Source organism: Conger conger, chromosome 10 (assembly GCF_963514075.1).
Source record: "Conger conger chromosome 10, fConCon1.1, whole genome shotgun sequence".
NCBI lineage: Eukaryota > Metazoa > Chordata > Actinopteri > Anguilliformes > Congridae > Conger > Conger conger.
Genome location: NC_083769.1, coordinates 28,519,174 through 28,543,433, shown reverse-complemented (window position 1 = coordinate 28,543,433; position 24,260 = coordinate 28,519,174). Strand labels below are relative to the sequence as shown.

Here is a 24,260-nt window from a genome sequence, read left to right as displayed (position 1 = left end):
AAAACATGGAATTGTTCTGACTAACGGGGTCTGGTTAACAACGGGCTCTGGTTAACATAATTTCGGACTTCCATTTTAAATGTGATGCAGGTTCATTAGAAAGCACTATTGTGAGTAATCCTTTTTGGAAAGCTTTTTGGACACCTTGGGGCGACATTGGCTCAGGCGGTAAGGGCAGTCTTCTGGCAGTCAGATGATTGCTGGTTCGATCCCACCCTGGGTGTGTCGAACTGTCCCTGAGCAAGACACCAAACCTCCAATTGCTCCTCACAAGCTGGTTCGAGCCTCTTCCATTGTAGCAAGAGTTCCCCATTTGAGGGGTGAATTGTATTAAAAATGAAAAGCACAACATGTGTAAGTGCAAGCGCCTTTGAGCGGCAGCATACTTCGCATTCAGCAGGCAGGGCTCATTACTGAAAACCCTCATTTGAATTGCAAAGGCAGTGCACGGCAAAGATTGGCCTTTGATTTGTTTTGTTTCCTCATTACTTGGGCAGGTTGCTGACCCCTGCCACAGGAAAAAAAATAAAACATCTCGAAAACGTGGCAATTACAAAAAACCTGGACCTGTCCACCTCATTTAAATGAAGTCACTCGTCTCTTTAAGCTGCTCAGACAGGCAAAAGGGGAACACCGAACCTTGAGCAAATTCAGCATTTGCTGTCAATAATTCTGTCTTTAACCAAAGTCTGGAGGTGAGAAACCTTAGCTGTGTGCCCTACACTAGGAGCAGTTCTTGATTGTCAAGGTTCATGGACCTTTACAGGAAGTCCTGTATAAGCATCTCGGAATGTGCTAATGGATCAGTCTAAAACTGAGTGCTTTGGACAATTACTCCTGGCTAGACATCAGGTAAGACATGGACATGCTGAATATTGCAAAAGAAGGGAAGAAGGGGCCATTGGGTTTTGTTTGGTGCCAGTTTGTCAGGCTCTCTGGGGTCGGGCCCTGACTAGAATAGCACTGAGCAGGGATGTGAAAGCAAAGGGTGCAGGGATAGTGTCCCCAGCCTGGTGACACTGCTGCAGGCCACTGACTGACATACAGCTCTGCTCAGCTTTCTCTAGCTAATTGGCTGCATCTTTGATCGCCGATCCGGGCAGGCAGTGTAGGGCGGGAGGAGTGAGCACATCATCCAAGGTGCTTCCTCCGAGGGGCCTCGTGGAATTTTAAGAAGCCTTCAGACTCCCTGACTGCTGCACAAATCCAGACCCAGGCCCTCGGGGGAACAGAGGCGAGCGACGCAGAGACAAACACCGGTGCTTCCCTGCTCAAGGTCGACCGCCGTTCAGGCTGAGGAGCGGAGGGAGTTTTTGGAAGGACAGAAAGGGAGAGACAGCTGGGAAAGAGGAGGGCTGGGGTGGGGGGTGTAGTAGAGGGAGAATGGAATTAGAGAAGGGAAGAATTCAAGGTAGAGAGGGAGAAGATAAAAGGGAGAGCGAGTGGGAACAAGAGGGAAATGTGGCGGTACGAAAACAGCAAATAAGAGGGGGAAAGGGATGAATGCACCAGGACTGAAAGAGAGGGAGACTAAGGGATGAGAGTCGAGTGTTGTGAGAGAAGGAGGGGATAAAGCAGAGAAGAGAGAAAGTGAGGATGGAGGGACAGAGCGGATGAATGCTCAGAGCCTCATTTCGCATTCTTGGTTCGCCTGAGCTCGCAAAGCACACAGTAAGAAAGGCTGAGACCCGAGCCAGAGATCTGGTTAAGCGCACGGTGTTAAGTACCGCGCTGTGGTCGGTGAGGGGCCTGCTCAACCCCTCCGTGGGAACCGACAACGATCGACATTTGCCAACAAAAAAGAAAAAATACTGCTCATAAAATATTGAATAATAGTGACGGATTGAGATTAATATATTAGTCTTTAGTTGATGCTTACACGTTTCCATAAGCTTGTTTTTATTTCCCATGAATGCCAAAATCAAATTAATTTCTCCTACCACTTATGAATAAATATTTGCCAACAGTGAGTTTTGGGAAGCGTGTGTCCCCCTAGATTACATTAGCATATCAGCTAGTGTGAAGAGTATTAAGGAGCGCAATGGGGCTGTAGTGCGCTCTGCCTGGTAAACTGTGTCTGGGGCTGCTTTCTCCGTGCGCACACTCCTGCTGTATTATAAATGAGTCCTCATCCCTGGATGGACAGAAATAGGTCTCTGGGGTTGTGGGTACGTGGGAGGTAGGGGGTGGGCTGGGGCTGGGGGGGTTACGGTGGATTGGTGTAGAGCTGTCTCAGTGGTCATGGCTTCTGATGGATGGGAGGGGGAGGTGGGGGAGCTGATGGGAGAGATACACTCGGGTTTCATTTCCCCCTCATCTAGTTCCCAAGATGAGCACCATTAGTCACGGGGAGATTTGAACTGAAGTCATATTGCAGATGCCTGTGTTCACGGGAGACTCCAATCCCCTCATTCTCTCCGCCTGGGTCCCCATCTTCCTCTTCCCCTCTTTCTTTGGCCTTGCTATTCCTATCTGCCCCATTCTCCTTATGACTGCGACTCGTTTGCTTTCCCTCCATTTCACTTTGCCCGTTCCTCTGTCTTTGTCTTACTCTCTCCCTGCCTGCAGGTATCTTTGTCTCTTTCTCGTTCCCTTGTGTCTTCTGACAGACCTGTTCATTCTATCATTCCATTTCTATTGGCCAACTGCAGTCCTCCTGCTGTGTTGTATGGCCCTGTTGAGGAGCTATGCTGATGAAACATGTAATTGTGTGTTTTCTCTATGGATGAAGCTTATTCAGGGGTTAATGCGGCTGAAATCCAGTCTGAAGGCAAACTAAGAACACAATGCCCTTAAGCAGCTCACAGAATATTTACAGAATGCTACAGACAAGAAACACACTGGTTTACATTCTGAAAGCCCTCTAACTGACCTCCCCCTGAGATTCATTATCAAACACTTAAGCCAGGGGTGACCCCACTGCAGTGACTGAGGTGCAACGCTTCCATTTTACACCTTTAAACACCGGAATCACATGCAAGTCTTTGTACAACCAAAAAGCTATGGATCATGTATTATATTATATTATAAGTACCATCCATGGTGATGGCTGACAGCCATGGATTTTTCCAAACCAATGGCTGTTGCTCTTCCCATTTCTGTGCTATTCACGTCCTGGGGAAATAGCTAGCTGTTGGAGTGTTTCAGTGTATCTCCAGACTACAGAATGAATGCAGTTCAGCTATTAAAATGGTTCTGGCTTATTATCAATGGTGAAATGAAGTGTGCATGTATATTAAGGGAAAGGCCTGCACACTGAGCCATGCAAATGGTCTTTGTTTTCCACTATCGAACACATCAGGGGCTGGGATTGCATTTTCTGTTATCCAGCAAGCTGATCTTTGTGGAACTTCAGTTTTGATACTGAGTTTTCATTTACCTCATCTCAGAGCTTTGTATACATTTTAGTGAATGTAAGATATGCTGAGGAACAAAACTGCCTGGTGGGTTTAAGGGGGAAGACATCCTATAAAGTAAAGCCCCCGGATCACATGCAGACAGCACCTGGAAAGTTGGTTGGTTTTTTGCATGCCAGCCTTTGCATGACCCCTATCAATCTATCAACGAGAAATGGAGCTTGATGCACCCTTTGCAAGGGGCCATAGTGGATGTGTTGTGAAAGAAATAACAATTTTATCAGCATCACAGTTGTATAACTTCATATACCTCTCACCTTAAAATACCCCAGGATGACAGTATCAGCCACACAATAATGACTGTGGATAGTAGTCTTCTGCTTTTGATTACCTTACATCAAATTCTTGTCTCTGACTTCACTTCTGATGCAATATAGGCCTTGTGCTAACAGGAGTTCTCCTCCACCACTGGCTATCTGACCTTTGTTCTGCTGATGCTAATTGGCTGTCGAGAGCCTGTCTAACCCATTCACTCAGCTGCACCTGCTCAACTGCACTTGTCCTTCAGCTGCAGTCCCTCTGTTGTTCTGTGCTGAGTTTATGTGAGATTGCTGCTCTAGCTGTCACTGTGAGAGAGCAGCCATAGTCCTGGAAGACAGGAAAACAGGCTGCCTGAGGGGTGAATGACCCCCCTAACACACACACAGACACACACGCATACATGCTCGCACACACACACACACACACACACACACACACACGCACAGAGTGGCAGCTCATGGGACAAACCTAACACCACCATGACTCCCTGTGGTGCTGGTGACGTTTTAGCATAGTGCTATAAATGGGGGATGGGGGGGATTTGCCTCTCTCAGCAGATTATGTGTGAGCAGCCTTCTTTGCACATCACCATTCTGGGAGCAGACCCCATATGCCTTGTGTGCAGAGCAGTGCTCATGTGTTTCTGGGGGCAGATGTCACCCAGGGTCCCTCAGGGTATCTTCTGGAGGGAGACCGATGCGGTCACATTCCACTCCAGCAACCACGGCAGGGAGTGACAAAAACGGGTTTAAAATGGAGTGTCGCAGCATGCACAGTGCAGTCTCAAACATTACACCTCATTCATATTCAGCACTTTACTGTATAATGGATGAGCCATTGCCACACACACAGAATATGGGTGACATTTCAAAACTGTCTTTTTTTGTCAGGTCTTTGCTTTGCTACCAGAATAATGATGGTCTCAATTTTTGCTGCTCAAATCTCTTTTGTGTCAAAAGTTGCGTTCTTGTGGAAAAAGTGTTTGGTCCCGTATGAACTTGAAAACCTCAGTGTTGGCAATCATCATCTGGCAGCTTTGGTAGTGCCAAGGCCTGAAGTAGTAATCACAATAAAAAGGGGGTGAATTGGCTTGCCTGCTTGCTGTGAGTGTGTAGGAGCAGCAGTGTGGGCCAGCGATCAGGGCACTGGTTCAACTCCCAGATAAAACACCACTGTTGCTGCCTTCACTGAGTAGCTAAACCTAAATTGCTTCATTAAATATTCAGCAGCATTAATGGACTATTTGTTAAAAGTTATCTGTGTAATTAAGTCCGTGTTCATGCAGAGTTAGAGGCCCACTGAAATATCTTCGCTGGGTTCATTCTGTAGTGACCGTGTGCTTGGCTTCTCAGCAGCCATGCAGTAGTAATGAGTCCATATGTTACACAGGAAGTTAAGTGAGTGTACGGAGCTGGGGGAAAGCGTGCCAAGCAGCTGGACTTCTGTCAGGGCCGGAGACAGCCATGTCAGTAAGCTGGAGACACAGTCCCCTCTCCAGCTTACTGTAAAAAGCACATACAGTCTGAATCGAATTTGAATCCTAATGAAGACTAATTTTGAAATTATCACATGCTGTGATTAGCCTATCAGTGTCCATATCTTTTGTCCTTCTTATCCATCCACTGTACACTGTTGGGGCCACCATGCCCGGGCTCTCTTCATTTATTATCTGAATACAGAGGAGTGATGCTGGTGATGATTTGTGTAGGGCTCTGTGCATTGAGTAAGTGATTGGTTGACTGTGAAGTGTCAGATGCACTGCAGAAGTTTGCTAATGTGTGATGTATGTGGTGTGGTGTTTTCTGTGTGTGCTTGTGCTTGCGTGTGTGTGTGTGTGTGTGTGTGCTTGTGTGTGTGTGTGTGTGTGTGTGTGTGTGTGCGTGTGTTTGTGTGTGTGTGTGTGTTCCAGCTGCGGCCTGGAGAGGCCTTCACAGTGTACCACACCAGCCCCACGCTCTCCAGTCTTTCCAAGCCTGTGGTCCTGTGGACGCAGCAGGACGTCTGCAAGTGGCTGAAGAAGCACTGTCCCCACAACTACCTGACCTACGTCGAGGCCTTCTCACACCACGCCATCACAGGTACAGCCAACACACCTGCACTCTCCTTAGGTCTCCATCAGCCATCTGTCTCAACTTCCCCCATTTTCCTACTGGCCCCAGTGCAGCCTTTTGTTTGATTTTGATGGGGGGGAATTGCAGGGTGTGGAAGGATGAACACCTTTCCCATCATGTCCAAGTGACGACATTTTACATATTGTCCTTCTTGCTAATGGATAATAATAGACATTTTAGCTAATCCCATTATAGAATTGATCATGCCAAAGCCTTTTTTCCTGTCACCACTGGGTTACTGATGCAGCCATTCATGTTTTTTTCTGTAGTGATTGCTCCATCCCTCTCTTAATTGCCCTCTGTACTGTCAGTTCTAATAAGTGGGAAGAAAAACAGCAAAGTTTAGCAGCATCCATTAAGGTATGGCTGCAGCTTCCTCTCTCACTGAGGTGACTGCTAGGACCATGTTCAGTGGGGCTGACTGCTAGGACCATGTTCAGCAGGGCTGCTAGGACCATGTTCAGTGGGGCTGGCTGCTAGGACCATGTCCAGTGGGCCTGACTACTAGGATCGTGTTCAGCAGGGCTGACCGTGTTCTGCAAGCATTACAGAACATAACTCTGGACAAATATTTATTTTTAGCTCCGTGTCACGCCTTGAATTTTCAAGTGAGGGATTTCGGAAAGTTGTTTTAAGATTGTAAGATTTAGGAGTCAGTCATCCGAATAAAAAGAGCTTTGGAATTCTGAAAGAAGTGGAAAGTGGAAGCCAGAAAGAACTGATTTACACATTATAATGAGTCCCCCAGCAGTTACGCTTCCATGACACAACTTTTGAGCCATATTAAAGGAGGGAGGGGGCAGGGTGTCTAAGCCCTGGCTCGACATGCCATACAGAGTGACTTGTGATTGATGGGTTTTGAGCTGTGGAGACACTGGCTTCCCATGGCGGATAGAGTCCGAGTGAGAGTTTGAATACCTCAGACTGTTGTCAAACTGTAATGTCACTCTCATCCATCGCTCCCTGAACCCGAACCCAGGCTACACTGCCCTTTCCTCTCCATCTGTACATTCTCCTCTCTCTCAATCACTCTCTCTCACTGTCTCTCTCCTTCCCTCCCTTTCTCCCACCGCACACTCTTTCCTTCTCTCGCTCCATCTCTCTGTCCCTCTGGTAATCTATCTTCTTCCCTCTCTCTTTCACTTTGTTTTCCTTATGCCCTCTATATTTTTCCTTCCCTCTTGCCTCACCCTCCCCCTCCCCCATGTTTCTTTCTATCTATTTGTTTCCTTTCCCCTCTCTCTCCTCCAATCTCTGTACCCTTCTCCCCCCCTGTCCTTTAGATGACAGTATTGACTTCTGTACAGTTGGAGTATAATCACTAGAGCAACAACACAGCCGGATTCTTGCAGTGAGAGCACTGTGTATAACAGGTTTCATTCGAGCGCACTGAGAGGGAACAGATTGTTTCTCAAAGCCGCAGGGTCACTCCCCATCTTGATAGGAACTCTCTCATTTCATTTGAGACTCTTCCTTCGGGTAACTGGAACTCCTTGCCGTAAAGTTTCAGGGATAACATAATGTTCTGTGCTCTTGTCGTATGTTTTTTTTCTATGACAACGAGAGTTGATGTTAAACATCGGCATGCTCTTCACTGGCTCAGATTGTTTTTACGGTTTCTGTTACCATCTTCTAAATGACAGCTGCAGTTCTGCCCCCCCCCCCTCTCTCTCTCTCTCTCTCTCTCTCTCTCTCTCTCTCTCTGTATGTTTACATAGTAATATTTATCAAATTTAAATTATTTCAGGAAGCATATAATGACACCAAGAGCTTGTTTTGTCTAAGAGTCGATACCTTTTGTTTTTAATAATCATTTTTCTTGTGAATTGGAGCTGCAGAAAGTTGAGTGGGGGTTTCTGGCAGCACTGCTAATGCTATCTGCAGGAAATTATTATGAAGCATATTAAGCTTGTCTGAGGGGAATTGATTTGAGCTCTATTCATCTCCTCCATCTAATTGTACACAAAGGATCAAGGGCGCAGGCATTCTAGGACAAAGTGTTTCTGGGGGCGAAATGCTTCTGCGCTGATTTCAGCACGCGCTTTCCTGTGTGCCTCCATCACCACGGGCCTTATCAGATGCTGATAAGAAGTTCAAGGAAACTGCAACACACTGCTCCCATTGGACCACAACTGGAACACAACTGGACCGTAATTCCACATGCTGCAGTGCTGACAAGCGCATGGCTGAATATGGATGGGGCTCAGCAGATGGCTTAGTTCTCATTTCCACATTGAGATGTGACTGCCAAGACTGTAAAATGGAACAGAAACTACTGCAGAAGACAAGCTTTGGACTGATAAATGGAGCTATGAATTTTTTACTAAGCTTATCATACAAAAGATAAGAGAGTAGTGGTGATGGTGAAGTAAACTTTGAGCTGAGAAAAGAGATTACTTACAATATATAGGGTAAAAGAAGAAGACTAGTGTGGAACAGAATCTCTGATCCTCTTCATAAAACCCAAGGGCAAATATAGACATCCATTATCTAAGGGAACCTTGCTGTTAGTCAAAGCATTGTTTTCTTTCAAAATGGGGTCTTGTGCACTCAGTAAAAACCTTGAGGGGGGTTGAATCCCCCAGTGGACCATGCAAACCACCATCTGGAATGTAGGGCAATGCCCACTGGTGACCGAATATCTCCGTGATGCATATCTGGTCACAGTAGTGATGCACTCTCCATCCCTATAAATGCTATGCTAAGCCTATCTGCCTCTCCTCACTCACACGGACACATACACACACGTACGTATATATACACAAAAACGCACACATGCACCCAAGCACGTACCTCCACACACACGCACACACGCACATGCACACCGGGAGGGAAGAGCTTACCCCTTTCCCCCTTTCTCAGGAACCCCCCCCCCCCAACACACACACACACACACACACGCACGTGCAGAACGGGAGGGAAGAGCTTACCCCTTTCCCCCTTTCTCAGGAACCCCCCCCCAACACACACGCACACAGACACACACACACGCACGCACATGCAGAACGGGAGGGGAAAGCTTACCCCTTTCCCTCTTTCTCAGGAACCCCCCCCAACAGACACACACACACACACGCACACAGACACACACACACACACACACTTTTGCTTCCTTGGCCCGGGGATGGCACAGCAGGGGAAAAGGCTTTACGTGCGATCATTAGGGGATATCGTGCAAGCCCTGTCAGCTACACAAAAGACTTCTCTTCTCCCCCTCCTCCCTTAAAGGGCTGCCCGGTGGAGTCAGACTGCTTTGGCAGCTCAGAGATCTGAGGCCGGTGCGTTTTTTTTGTTTTGCTCTTTTTTCTGTTGTTGTCAGTTTCCGCCGCCCCCCTCACCTTTTCAGCCAGCGTGGATTAACAGCTCTATCAAGAAGTCACAATTCCCCTCCAGACCCCCTCCATATCTCTGCCCCTCTTGTTCATCTAGCCAGCGGCTGTTTGCATTGCTATCTACAGGAGGAGTGGAGGGGAAGACACCAGGTCAGCTTCCATTAGCCCCGTGCTGTGGAATACAAACCAATGAAACATACATTAATCATCAAACCTCCTGAAAATCTTTGGAATAAAAATCATCGCTGACAGTTTATTAAGGTCATTTATATTTTATGGGTAAAGTTGAATGGCTGTTAAGAGTCAAGCTGTGCGCCGTGTTTCCCTATAGCATCTGGACCAAGGTCACATTATATTTATGACCTAACAAGCCTTCATTAACCTTTTTTTCATACTCAGTCATATGACTTGCAATAACAAGCGCACATAAAATATCACTGATGTTATTGCATTGTAACAAGTGTATATGGGCTTTGTGTCAGTGTGTGTGTTAAACAGGTAAAGCGTGAGAGGAGGGGCTTTATGGGGAAATGAAGCTGGGTGATTTATATGTCTAATTATGATGTGGACCCCTGGCCACTCAGGCATGGCTATGATGAATTCCTTGGCTCTTCCGGTGTTTGAAGGACAAGCATCCAAACATAAACACGGCGCTGAGAGGGGAGAATGCGTGCACGTCTAGTGCTTATGGAAGTTAATGGGATGTAACATTTCTGTGATTCCAGAGTTAATGCATTGTGTTAGGGTATAACATTTGCTGTAAATACAGATATGCTGATTATGCATGGTCACAATCCCATCTTTTGCCACATTTAGCTGTAGTAGCAAAACTGCATATCAACTGCTTTTACTTAAATAAATATATAGCACAGCTGACACATCTGGTAAAGAACACAGTACCTGATCTTGCATAAAGGGCGATTGTTCCTCTTTTACTTATTTGAGTTATTCTCAAGAGCCTCATGAGTTTCCAATCACCTCTACAGAAAACTTGTGGAAATGCATTGAAATGTGATGCCTTTAGCATAGCTAATATTTGCCACCTTTTATGAGAGTGCTCTTTTTTCCCCACGCACTCAATTCTCTCCCATTTCATGCCTTTCTTTCTCCTTCCTTATGGTCTTATACCATCCTCCTGCACACCATAACTACTGTCCTTAACATTGCAATACTGTCCTTATCTCACTACCATGATTAGCCTTGCGTATGCCATATATTATAATAGCACTTATGTATAGCTATTGTTGTACTCAAGGTATTCTAGCTGCCAACTGTGGTATGCTAGTAGATAAGTTGATGTATTCTTCAAGGGTTCAAGTTGTATCTATGTGATCACTCTAGGACACCATACTTTCCTCTAGGGTCCTCAGCGCACTTGTCCCTGGGTTTAATTTCTACTTCACTGTACGTCGCTCTGGATAAGAGCGTCTGCTAAACGCCTGTAATGTAATTTAATGCAATATGTCTGTCATCTCTCTTCCCTCTCCTTTCCCTCCCTTCCGCCGCTCCTTCCTCCGCTCCAGGACGGGCTCTGCTGCGGCTGAACGGGGAGAAGCTGGAGCGCATGGGCATCGCGCAGGAGGCGCTGAGGCAGGAGGTGCTGCAGCAGGTGCTGCAGCTGCAGGTTCGAGAGGAGGTGCGCAACCTGCAGCTCCTCAGCCGAGGTGAGGGGGGAGGTGGGGGGAGAGGTGAGGGGAGAGGTTGGGGGGAGGTGGAGGGGAGATGAGGGGGGATGTGAGGGGGAGGTGGGGGCCGTCGATGAATGCAGATTACTTGGCAACCTGGATGTAGCGTGTAAATGCATCTGTGGAACCCAGCCTGCCATCGTGAGCCGGTCCTCAGCTCTCTCCAGATTCGCTGTAGCAGCACTTCACCTATACTGTCATTACCTACACAGCCATGTCTGTGTCATCAGCCCATTGACAAAGGCAACTCCAGTTCAACATCTACAGGCATTTAAATGCAGATGGGGTCTCTGACCTACCTGAAATAACCCATAGCCCATTTGAACACAGTCCATTATCCTCATCTAATCTACTTGATGGAAAGCTGTACAGCAGTCCTCTGTAAAGCATGCGGTGCTTCAGTCCTTCTGTATGAGTTAGGGAGCTGTGGGAAAATGGCCGACACAGGGGCGGAGTGCTTAGCACACAAAAGAGGCTGTGGGTTCAAATCGGTCAGATCTTCTCTGCGTCGTGCTTGCGTGTTCTCCCTGTGTTCACGTGGGTGTCCTCTTGCTACTCCGCTTTCCTCCCACAGTCTGTAGCTCAGGGACTACAGATGAAATTAGTCTCCTTGGCTAACTCTGGCACATTTACAGAAATGTTATTAGAGTGCACTCTCCTTGACAAATAAATGATTATTAAACATGATTATATGTAAATGAACAAGGGGTTCAGGTGAGGACTGTGTGGTGGGAAGAGTGGAGGGGGGCGGGGGGGGGGGGGGGGGGGGGGATTTTAAGGACTGAGTACTGGGTTAGTTGCATCCTGCTCTCTCCAGAATATTTTGCTGCACAATTTCAATCCAGCCCGTCAGTCAAGGGGTCACAGACTGAGACCGCTCCAGTGCTGCCCCGGGGCTCCAGACCCCTGTCACGCCGTCCATGGGTACAGTGGGGCAGAGACAAGGTCCTCTCACCGCCCGGGGGGGGAATGTGTCGTGCCTGGGTCAGAATCGGCCTACACACACATCTGAGGAGAGAGGATTTAAATACCGTGTCAGGAATTCTATTAATAGTATGGGGCAAATTTAATTTAACAGTTCAACAGGCCTTGACTATGAACCAGGGATTGCTAATTGGGTAGCCTTGTGAAACACCTGAGTTTTAGAAGGAATTAGAACTGTGTGGATGCAGATGAAATTGTCTCTGATAGTCACTATCATCTATCAGACCATATTTATCAGCAGGGTGAACTCAGGTTGCAGGTTCTTGTAGACGCTGCTTTTTCTATTCATGAAATATTTACATGCGCATATAGAAGTATTTTAAATTGATGGTATGGGTAAGGTATTTATTTAAAGTTGTACTATCTGATTTGTCTGGCCTAAATTTGAAAGTAAAAACAGGTTATTTTTGCTGGTCTGAAATAATAGGTCATGCTAACATTTCATGCCTTCCTTAACTTTGAATTTTGAAGATGTTTAAATAGACATTTGCCCGTTTCTCTTTCTCTCTCCCACCCACTTGGAGTGAGGAGACAGCAGTGGGTTCACTGAAGTCAGCCACATTAGCTGATTTCTCTCACTCTCATATTCATTCCTGGGCTTGTATAAAATCAAAGCCATCCAGCCAACTGTGAGATTGCATACATTTTTCTCAATTTCGTAAAGAATAACTCAGGTTTGTGCATTATGATGGTTTATTTATATTGAACTAGCACTATATTAAAATGATTCTATTGATTATGGCCACAAATCCTTTGAAGGACAGGCAAGTATTGCTCTCGCTTGGTTTCCAATCATCGTGCACAATGCACACAATGACATATTCAAATAAACCTTTCTTTACATGACTGTGGGTGTATTTAAGTATCTGGACATTTAATCATTTCTGACTGGCTGGTTGTAATGCTAGCATGCATATTTGAGTGGAAGAGAATATTCTGAATGTTTGCTGACACATGCGGGTGCTTCAGGTATATATAATCTGACGGGAGTTTTTTAGCGTTTGTGTGGCAGGGTTCAGAGGCAGTATGTGTGCATGTGTGAGGGGGGTTATTTGAGAACCTGTCTGCTCTGGCCTTCATTATTTTCTCAGGCGTGTCAGCTCTCTCCGTGCTCCCGGGCTCATACGCAGTTTAACTGGGAACGCAGATGTTCACACCACTCTAATTGCTCTTCACATTTTATCTGAAATATTCTTCTCAAAAATAGACAATTCATACCACACATAGTATGCACGTGTGCATTTTTTATGTATATGGGTCACTGACAAATAAGGGATTAAAATAGGTTAAAAATGCAAATAAAAGCAGGGGGGTTTTTTAACCTTCATTTGAATAATATTTAGTTATATATAAATAATATATTTTCAGCAAATGTAATTTATCTATTTTAATTTAGACAATGTGACATCCCATGCATATGTGGGCTAGTAGCACAGTATGGCCATAAGGCCTGCAGGATGAAGCATCTGCTGTGGACACAGGGACACATTTGGTATTTCTCATTGGTTGCGCTCATTGTTTGTTGTCTCTCTGCTGTAAACTGTCCATCCTGCAGTCACAATGATAATCATTTCCAGCAGACACCATCTGTTCCATTCTTGCATCTCCCTGTCCTTTCAGTAATTATCAAAGAACAAGATGACTTAGATAACCTCCAAACAATTGTCAGTTATTGCAAATGTCCACTCTTGCAGCTGAAGTCTGTCATAACCTTGCTGTCTGGAATGTCTTTCCGTGTTCCTGTCCCTTGTGGATTCCCTGTCTGCCTGTGACATTAACTTCGACAGTGTAGAGAATGTAACCAAATAGATGAAATTCTGAACCCAATTTGTGAGGAAAAAAAACAAGTCTGTGCAGACTCCCAGACACCTCATTTGAATGCATTCTCAAAGGCCTGTCAGTATCCTCCCCTATCACTTGCTGTCTGAAGGTCTACTTCATACTGTACGAATACAAAGTTAAGTCAATTAAGTCCATGACCCCCTAACCTCCCCACCCCCCCTTCTTTTTTGTTTTAACATTTTGGGTTCTCTTTTTCATTGCCTTAGGCCTCAGGGGGAGTTTTCTGAACTGAAATGGCAACCATCTATTTTTTCTAAAATATAAAAGAGGTGTCTTGAACTTGAACCCTTTGTCTTGTCCTGTGTTGACAAAAAGGCTGGTTGCCTTGGAAACCACATAGCACCCTAAAGTGCAGCTATTTCATTCTGTTATCCATAAACTTTGTACAAGGTTTTGTTTAGTGAAAAGGTCCCTGTCTCATTCACTTTATGTCGGTATTTTCCTGAAAGTATAGACAAATTATCTCAGATGACATTATTTGACATTTTAAAGTTCTTGTTTTTTTAATCACACTAAATATTATTTTTTTGGGTCTGCAGTTTATGCATAAATGTTTTTATAATATGAAGTAATACAGCATAGTGTGACCAAAATTCACTGTTTCACGATACTTTTCACATATGTCATTTAAACATTTTTTGCTTTGGTGTGTTTTATGAAAGCAACTTACCACTGTGTCTATGCAAAAAAATCAAGATCTACTTGAATGCAATGGCTAGCACGGCTATCCTCAAATTTATCACCTTAATGAGCCACTAATGTTCCCAGAACCTCAGTAAAACCCACTGGAATCACCACTGTGTGTGAATTGATTCTGGCTGATGTGGAAGTGGGAGAGACTCATTCTAACAAGCCTATTGATTTGCAAAAGCTTAACTCAGACAGCGATGGGAGTCACTGAGGGCACTCTCAGGACTCTGAACATTTGCAGACAATTTTACTTTTTAATAAGCTTCTAAATATATCCTAATTTTTCTCCAATGGTCGTGATTGCTTAAAGAGAGGGCTAGTGGAGACGATGAGCCAGGGTGGGGGAGGGGAGGGGAGGGGAAGCGGTCATCACATGCTTATGCCTCCTCTTGTTTTTCTGAATTATGTATTTTCTTTCTCTCTCTCTCTCTCTCTCTCTCTCTCTGTATGTCTGTCTTTTCTAGCTTCCTTTGGAAACCTATCTTAGCTCATCCATCCGTTTGGCAGCTTTCTCTGACACAAAGGATCTCTCATAGCTCTGGGAGGAACTGCACAGTCCAGATATGTGTATGGAAGATCATGCCTTGAATTGGAAAGGAGAAATTCATTTCTGCCAACTGGGAGATACAGACTCAAAAAAGACAATACTGTGTTCAGCAGAGAGACTGATACTGTAATATAGTAATCCAATGTTAAGATTGCTAACAACAGAAAAGCAGAATCACATCACTCAGATTATCATCTTTTTGGATTATTTACTTGGGGTAGGTTGGTGGATGTTACAGTTTGGGAAGGTGTTGGAATGAAACTACCGAGTGGCTATGATATATCAGCAATGATATATTCTAGCAGGCCTGCACTTGTGCTCAAATTCCAGCTATTTATTGGAACACAACCATCAACTCCTTTCCTGTTACTACTCTTATATGCCACACAATACCATCTCAAACTGTTTCCCAGTGGAGTGCATGAGTAGCCTTGCTGGCTGGAGGGCAAAAAAGGCTGAACATTTGTGAATGTTTAGCAAATGTTTGTGAATGTTTATGCAGTTTGAATGGTAAATGGAAAATGGTTGGCATTTATATAGCGCCTTTATCCAAAGCGCTGTACAATTGATGCCTCTCATTCACCCATTCATACACACATTCACACACCAACGGCGATTGGCTCAGTTTAATGAGGGTTCATACCTTCATGACTTCCTGGTCTTTTATCTGGATTGATCTTTGTGACACAGCTGTAGGCCAACCCCATCAGCTCATCACCACTGAATGTGGCTTCTCCAATACCACATCCTAACCTTTGGTTTATAATGCCATTTTCATCTCAGGATTTAGGCATAGAAATTGATAGCTTTGATGTTTCTTCTTTAACTGATGTGTTTACTACCCACAGATCACCATACTCTAAAGCAGTTACTGATTCAGTATATTGCCACTCCTTTATAAAGCCTCACCTTACAAACAAACATGTAGCGATTGAAATATTCACTCTATGAACACCTCTACTGTATATCTGATGTATATTTGAATTTGTTGAAAATACAAGGGAAAAATGTATTTAAGTTAAAAAAATGTAATGTTTTTAAATTGTATTCAATATAGGGACAAATGATTTCTGACTTTGAAATGATGTTCCCTCGCTTGATATTTGCTAGAGCAATAATTAAACAGGCATTGATTGTGAGTCCAGGAATACTGTGAAAGCATCTCCTCTGGTGATGTCTGTTATTTCAAAACTGTAGAGCTTTCACAATAATTGTATTGTTATTTCAGCATTCCTTCTGATAATTACTCTTTGAAACAAAAAAGAGCATTGATCTCTGAAAGAATTCCCCATCTTTTAAAATGAGATTTGTGACTCGTCTTCCATCGCCTTATTTATATACAACAAAAATAAACGTATTCATTCACAGTTAGTATGCCATATGGTGAAGATTGCCAGATGAAAGCAAAAAATACACCGTTTGAATAGCAATTGGTTCTACTGGTAACAAGAAGACAATGAACCACTCCTAACAAAGCTGAATCGCATAAAAATGATAACTCTTAATTTTTTATGTGTAAATCACTAATTGAGCAGATATGTGGAATGTTTGTATTCCAATTCTTGGTATTCCGTCTTATGGCATATAAACCTCCATGAATGAGAAGTCAGGCAGGTATAGAAACTGAAATTCAGTAATTGTTATTCTAATGGAAACCAATGGTCTGATGTGAGTTTAGTGGCCATGTTGAATAGAATTGAATCAGAATGTAGCACTCAGGAATGTAAGTCCTGTAGCACTGTGAACAGTCATTTATGACTGAGAAACTAAGATCATCTGCATGGACTTCACCTTGTTCAACATGGTTGTGGCTATTGGCTGACACACTATTGGCAAGATGAGATTCATCCTATAATAATGAATGCAAACCAGTAGGTGGAATATTGACGAACGACTCATGTTTATGTGACAGTACTACAGTTCACAAATTCACAGAACACTAGATGGTGATACATGTTTGTTTTCTTAGAAGCACAGTGCGTTGTCCGCCTGATATTATTCATGTTGCATTTACAAACTGTAATTTCCCACTCTAAAAGGGCACAGCAGTCAAAATCTATTTTGATGTGTTGAATGAAACATGAACTAGATGACAGAGCAATGCTAGCCCTCAGCTGAACCCTGGTTCCCACCTCCGATGATGTAACTATAACGAAGGCAACTGTGTTGTTGAAAGCCAATGGGAGGAAAAGTAATCTATATATTTTTTAAAAAGTATACATCTGTGTATCCTTGTGGAATGCTCATAGCTCAATCCTGTACAATAAGACAAAATACAGTGAAAACCTGCTCATTATCAACCTTGTACTTTCTAAAACAGCAACAGCTCGGCGCAACAGCTCCCAGCTTCCTTCATTGTAGCTATATCAATGGAAACCCGGAGGGTGGTTTGAATTTCGGGAACATAGCTCTCACTCCTCGGGTTGATGCCTCAGACATATTATAATACAACATATCAATTAATAGACTTTGACAGGAGCACCATGCTAAGAGACGTCAAAGCGGGCGGCGGATTAGAATGAAATGCAGACACAAACCTTCAGCTTCAACTGAGCTCTCACATGGACCTGTCTTCCAGGCTGTCATTGTTCCCTGCCTCACTGGCAATTTTCCACACAAGTACAGTCACAAATCTCCTCAGTAGACCCTGACTGTTTAGAGGTCAGAGAACCTGACTGTTAAACAGACAAACTTTCTTTTATAGGGAAACTGGTGTTTTGTTCCATTTTTGACACATGATGCAAAACGCATATGAAAATGTCATGTAATTACCAGCTGTACAGGATATGGGGAAATGTTCTTTTTTAAATAAAATAAATCCAGACATCTCATTTTTCCTTTGTGTTTCTTACTGGGTTTTAGATTTATCTGGTTTATTTGCTTATCTTGCACTGTGATTTGAAAGATTGAAGGGATACTCCAGTCTTAATCTTCCATCAAATGTAAAGCCCTTTATAAGCAAATAATGTAAGTTGCTATACAAGTAATACAATTTAGATAAAGTTATTACATCAATACCAGGCAGTGCTGCTTGAAGAGACCCGCAAGTGGTCAACAATAGGCCAAAATATATTTTCAGTTTAACTGTATATTTCAACATCAACAATTACTGTTATACATGAAGCATCAACATTTTTTCTGCAAATGTCAACAGAACATGTATGTAGATAACATACTGTAAATGGAATGCATAAAGATTGAGATTATTTTCACTGCTCTCTTAAAGATAGAAATCAAATTAAAGAGTACTCTAACAGACTCTGCATTCCAAGTTTATTATTGATGAGACTATAAAATTCATTTCAGCATATTGTCTTCCTCAGTGAATATTTTGCTTCTTTGACAGTTTTTTTATATACAGCACTCTAAAACAGCACCACAGGAGTGCAAGTTAATTAAGGAAGAACTGCCTATCAGATGTGCCTCTATTCTCAGGACAGACCACTAAAAAAATGTTTGTTATCTTATTTGCGTAGCAGCAGATAGAGAGGCATTACTTTCAATTCAAATTTCACTCAAACTTTCAAGCAAAACATTAACAGAGATGAACAGAACTAAACTATATTAAACTAAGTCATGATAAATTTGTAACAGTTTTCTTTTAAAAACTTTTATAATGATGAGTCTCGGGAATGTTTTGTTTTTCCTTCACATGTCTGCGGAGATGCTCTGAGAAGCATCCACGTTAGTTTCTTGTTTGGTTGTGACATAACTTCAAAATGAGAAGACAAGCTTAGAAATGATTTACTGTTCCAAAGAAGTTCTGTCAATGTCACAGAAAGACTTTACACCCATTTCACACGAACACTTACTGGTGACATACAGATGGTTGTAATTCAGGCATGGAAATAGTATTAATGGAGAGTTAGGCAAAAGCTGAAAATGAACACACCAAAACTAACACTTGAATTTAATTGTCAAAGAACAAATGGTTATTGAACACATAGATGAAGCCCCCTCCTCTACAGGATGTGAGTTCTCTAAACGCTAGGATAGCGCAGAGTGCCCTGGGTGTCCTGCTGCCCGTGTTGTATGGTCAGAAGGCCGGTTCTCTGCACCTCTAGCAGAGACAGTAACAGTGCCCTGTGTGTCTTGCTGGCCTTGTGTCTGGTCAGAAGGCCGGTTCTCTGCACCTCTAGCAGAGACAGTAACAGTGACAGAGAGGCCGGGGAGAGAGCGCTCCTGCAGCTGTGGCTCATGGCACGGTGGTAGGGCCGACCTACAGTAAAGATTCAGCAAACGGACACGAGACAACACTCTCGCTGCGCTCACTGCCCAGGTGCCTGTCACCCCTTCCTGTGCACTCTATCCCTTCACAAAGGCGTGGCAGGAGAGGGGAATAAATAACAGTAATCAATCGTGCCACATCTCCATTCAATCACACAGCGAGAGGAGAGGGCACCCGAAACAGCACTCAGACACAGCGTGGCTCACCAGCACTCACGCCTCCCAGTGTCGGCAGGAAAGCTGATGTCACAGCCGCCTGTAAATCTTTCCAGGAAATGCACAACTTCACTCCTGCTTTGACACACTTACCGGGAGATGTCAAGCATTCTTCTTCTGTAATTAGAAGAGATAAAGATGTGAAGAAGAGAGTGAGAAGAGTGTGGTATACAGTACACACACACGCACACACACACACGTGGGGAAGGGGGGGGGGTCAGATTTGAAGCATAGGATAATTTGATAGCGGATGAAGGACTCCTATGCCATGGCACTCAGAAGCAGTCAAGCAAACACAAATAGAAAAACTACATGTAGAGGGGAGATAGACTGTGAGTAATCATTGAAACACCATTCTGCCAATGGTCGCTGCTCCCTGAGGTCACATAGCTTCCGAGACTGATTAGCTCAGTGCACAGTGTCGGGTCATAGCCCAGAGCAACTCAATGTGCTGTGTCACAATCCGCCCAACTTCTGTGTCCTTGTGTGTGTATTGATGAGAATGTGACCATCCCCAGCATGCAACATTCAACTGACAAATAACAGCTCATAATCAGCCTGTGGGATTCCTTTTTTAGATCTGGTCATCACGTCAGACACTGAGTGGAGTTAGAAAAATCATGAGACATGAGTATAAGTTGGGCCTTAGGCTTAGCAGTTACTTAGTTCCATGTTCTTGACATTCCAACCTCCTTCTGCCTACTGTGGAAGCCAAAACATTCACATTGCATGTATCTTCTTTAATGAATATTAACGTAGAGACATGGCCAAGCGCAATATGTTGGCAATGGATTTTCTGTACTGCAAACTCCTGTTCTCCAGTTCCTGTTCCTGTAGATAAAAAGCAGATAGGATGGAAGGAATGGAGGATCTGATAAGTTAGAGAATCAGCTGCATTTTTGGTGGGATCACATTTATCCTTTTCCCTTGAGTTTCTCCTTCCTCACACACTTAACAGGTTCAAATGCCACAGGTTAACTTCAGTGTACATAGTCAGTCCAACTCTTCCCTCTGGGAGCGATACATCCATACTTAATGACCAGTCTCAGAATGTGATAATGAAGCGTGTGTTACTCTGTCTCAGCAAAAATGTAAATATTCTGCATAACTGTCTCACGATAGAAAGTGTAAAAGACCCTTATATTCCTTTGAGACTACACGCAAACCTGTTCATAGCGCCACAGTGAATGTGTTTACAGAACATGAGGAGACAGCATGAGCAAATGTCATCTCCTTGTCGTCATCATGTTTGTACTATATACAAATGTTTACGTAAAAATATATAAGCCATGTTTAAATATACATCCAATGTGTTAAATCAACATTCTTCTATACAAGATCTACTAACCATTACATCATATTTTAACACATAATGATATATATTTTAAAAATTGTAAGTTAAAGGAAGTGAGGTCCCCTCCACAGCGAACAGGATCAATTAAAGCCCTTTTTCTTTATCAGCAAGCCAAGATACATAAATCACTAGACCCTAATTAATGTCTGTGAGCAAGGGAGAGAGATTTATATGATGTTGAACCATAACCTACCATAACCATTAAGCTGTGTTAAAAAAGGGGGAAGAAAGTACATTATAGTATGACTTTACCAGTCTCATGAGCAAGGCCAGCATGCAATCAATCAGTGAAACACATGTCTCTGAGCCCCCTGCTGCTTTAACTGTACCTATAAAGGACCACAGTCTGAGTGGACCAGTCATCCAGAGCTCAGCCAATGAATGACGGGCCATTCTACCAGACAAGGAGTTCTGCAATAAACTGGAACAACCGTGTCCATGGGATTTCAGGGATCACATTTCACTCCTTTGCCAGGCAAGCATGTAATTCTCACTGGAGATAAGGTAAATTGTCACTGGAGATAAGGAAAAAGTTAAGGAGTGAAATGATCTCACTCCCACCAGGGTAATGTTTTCCCTTTAGAAGTCCCTTCCATCCATGTCCCACAAGTGTCCTACTTCAGTAAAAATGTGTACCATGCAAACAAACCTGGAGTCAGCAAGTTTATTAGATGGGGAAGTCTATTAATGTAATAATAATAATAATAATAATAATAATAATAATAATAATAATAATGTAATTTCTTATTTCGTATCATTATTGTTATCATTATTAATATATTATTATTGTTGCAATTATTCATATTATTAATAATAGTCAATAATACGTATTGGTATTCATGTTATTATTATAAATACCTACATCGTACTTCGAAATCTTCTTCAAAGTGGAGGATAACTAATAGCATCATTTTTGAGCAAGCAGTTCAGATCAGAATCTAATAAGTGATTGATGATCAGTAAAGGGGCACGTTCAGATAAGAGAAAATGCGTTATGAATTATTCATAACTGTATTCATAGTGTAATAAACTGAGATGGATATGTGGGAACATCAAAGTCACTGAAAGTTTACACACGTGGGGTTTGGGTCTGCCTCACTTTAGGGTAAAACCCCACGATCGAGTTTCTTCTAAGGAACTGACCGGCACTGAAATGAAAAGGTATCTACCGCCATCGTCTGGACGCTATTTTAACCGCCATTTGATTACACCATTATTTAAAATTAATCACAAACAAACACTGATCATATCTTTATAGATTTATATATAACATATAATATAGATATAGTACAGATACGTATTCTCTGTGCTTATACATATTAACACTTTCTTCTACAGACGTTTATAAAAGTTATTTCCACTGCTAAAGTTTTCCATATTTAGAATACTTCCACTGTAGATGTTTTTGCTTTATTATTAATATTTTTGTATTATTATTATCATTATCATCATCGCCCCCACCATTCTCAATCATATAAACAATTATGTGGCATAGCCAACAAGCAGCTTATAAATAGCCTACCAGTAATTGATAGTCGCTGACGTTACGTTGTTTCACATTTAAATCAGTTCTGTTATCGCTGCTTTCCATCTGTCTGAATTTACGAAAAGTGTCCTATGAGCCAATAACATGCATTTTCTCAAGTGTTTCTATACATGTGTGGACATTAAATATGTAGTTTATTTTAAAGTGTTCCTGTAAGGTATATCAAAGTGATACGCGTGTAGTCTAATGTTACGTCTGTCATAGGTCAAAATAATAATGCACAGGACACGCAACGGTTAAAATGTTGTGGCCTATAATAATAAAATTACTCATCGCCAATACCGATGTTGACTTGCTTTTTATGTAGCCTACATTGTTCCAAAGGACGAAATCCTAAATTTGTAAAAGCAAAGGTTTAGCAACATTAACCAACCAGCTATAGCTAGCACTGAGTCTGTGAATTCAGCCGAACCCATTTTCGTCATGACTGAGCGGCGGTAGCCTACGTCGATTGAGCCGCATCAAACGGTCAGTTTTGTATTGGTTTTATTTAGCAGATATCAGAATATTATTTCCCCGATACAAAAATAATAACGCGAGAGTTTGTAAGTTGCCTCTAGTCTGTAGTTACAACTGTCAAAGGTAGAGTGGATACGCGCATGACCCAGCACACATTACTGTATTACTGTACACGGCCGCGGAGATATTATCTGTATAAAAAATAGAAATAATTCAGAGGTAAGGAATCGCCGACTGCATCAAAATTGAACGCGGTTGAGCCTTTCCGATCATTTTCCTCCGTCGGGTTTTCTTTTACTCTAGCCAACTGTCTTGCTGCTATCGAAAATTACTGCACTAAACATATTTTTCTGTCTCCCTTTAGCTCCAGCGCAAGGATTTTTTTTACTCCTCCTTCGTATTAAAGTCGCCATTTTGCTTCACTGCCTATAAAAGAAAGCTTCTTGTATTTTTAAATTTTCTTCAAGGAGCCAACGACGTTTCAGTCTTTTATGCCTTTCGATTTTTTCTTGGGCTCGTTTTTAATGAGACTATTGAGGTTGAAGAAGTGCCTCGTGGTTTACATATTAATGAAGGAAACAGGCTTGAGGAGGCTGGAAAAAGGTGAAAGTGTTCAGGTTATTTAATTTGCATTTCCTTTTTTTCTGCCCCCCCGTCCTCCTCCCTTGCATTCACAGCAGGGGCTGCAAGCGTGGCTACTGACCGTGACGACTGTCCGTCTGCATCAGATCCGGCTCGCGGGACAGCAGGTGTGATTGCCATGTAACATCAAAAGGCACGCAGCAAAGGGTACAGCCTGACCCCACGTGGGTGACCCGGGCCGCCCGGCCACTTGTGTTGGGTGACTCCAACATTCCAGGTAGGTGTGGCCTTTTAGAAGGAAAGAGCCTTTGCATTTGTTCAGTTATTATTATTATTATTATTATTATTATTGTTACAGTAACGTTATTATCAGCAACACTGTCACCAGCACTGTCTAACATTGTAACATTTGATTATTAGTATTATTGTAGAGCGGTGATCCAGTTGTTAATGTCATATACAGTTGGAAATGGGCTTAAACAGTGTGTAGTTTGCTCAGTAAGTGGTGTTTATCTTCTTTATAATCAACGGTGAGACATGGCTTTAATTTAAAGTGAAAGTGAATCTGTGCATGTGTGTGAATGCATTTCCAGATTGCCTTATTTCTCGGCATTCCCAGCTGTGCTTAATTTTATTTATTTCTGGTGAATTTACTGTGATATTTCTTAATAATGAAGATGATGATGATCTTGTGTGCCTGTGATTTATGGAGGCCTATATTTGATGCTGGTTGCACGCTGTTATATTTTGTGGCTTTAACTATGGACTCAGATCTGCCGGATTCCCAGAGCCAATCTGGTCACCACAAACCGTTCCACTACTGCTTCTTGCCTCTCTTTGATAAAGATCTCACTGATTTGAAGTTTGATGGATCTTACGAGGTGCACTGTGTGCTGAGGCTCGATCAGCATGGTAAAGGGAGCTTGGTACCCTCCCCACTTTACGCTTCACTTGGCCTACAGGCTGAAGGCCTGCCAGTTGCATATCATGACGTTGGCAGATCCCCCT

General features: G+C 43.0%; 2 protein-coding genes and 1 long non-coding RNA gene across 8 annotated transcripts in view; 2 read left to right on the top strand and 1 right to left on the bottom strand.

Moving 5' to 3' along the window:
- samd10b (sterile alpha motif domain containing 10b) overlaps positions 1-17,699 on the top strand; it is a 43,702-nt gene extending 26,003 nt beyond the window's left edge. Inside the window, exons 3-5 of the mRNA XM_061257339.1 lie at positions 5,587-5,755; positions 10,644-10,784; positions 14,786-17,699. Coding sequence (XP_061113323.1) covers positions 5,587-5,755; positions 10,644-10,784; positions 14,786-14,808 — 333 coding nt within the window. The 3' untranslated portion in view covers positions 14,809-17,699. The remainder of the gene's footprint in view (positions 1-5,586; positions 5,756-10,643; positions 10,785-14,785) is intronic.
- LOC133138513 (uncharacterized) lies at positions 11,585-23,431 on the bottom strand. The gene is made up of 3 exons (XR_009709747.1): positions 23,374-23,431; positions 19,303-19,428; positions 11,585-11,813 (listed from the first exon to the last, which is right to left on the bottom strand). It is a non-coding gene; the product is annotated as an uncharacterized LOC133138513 (long non-coding RNA).
- znf512b (zinc finger protein 512B) overlaps positions 22,597-24,260 on the top strand; it is a 29,753-nt gene continuing 28,089 nt past the window's right edge. For 3 of the 6 annotated variants that reach the window (XM_061257337.1, XM_061257338.1, XM_061257332.1), the window contains exons 1-2: positions 22,799-22,889; positions 23,348-23,529. The gene's annotated coding sequence lies outside the window, so the exon portion shown is untranslated. Of the gene's footprint in view, positions 22,680-22,798; positions 22,890-23,347; positions 23,530-24,260 lie in introns of those variants that run through there. The other 3 variants (XM_061257333.1, XM_061257334.1, XM_061257336.1) reach the window with 3 other exon arrangements.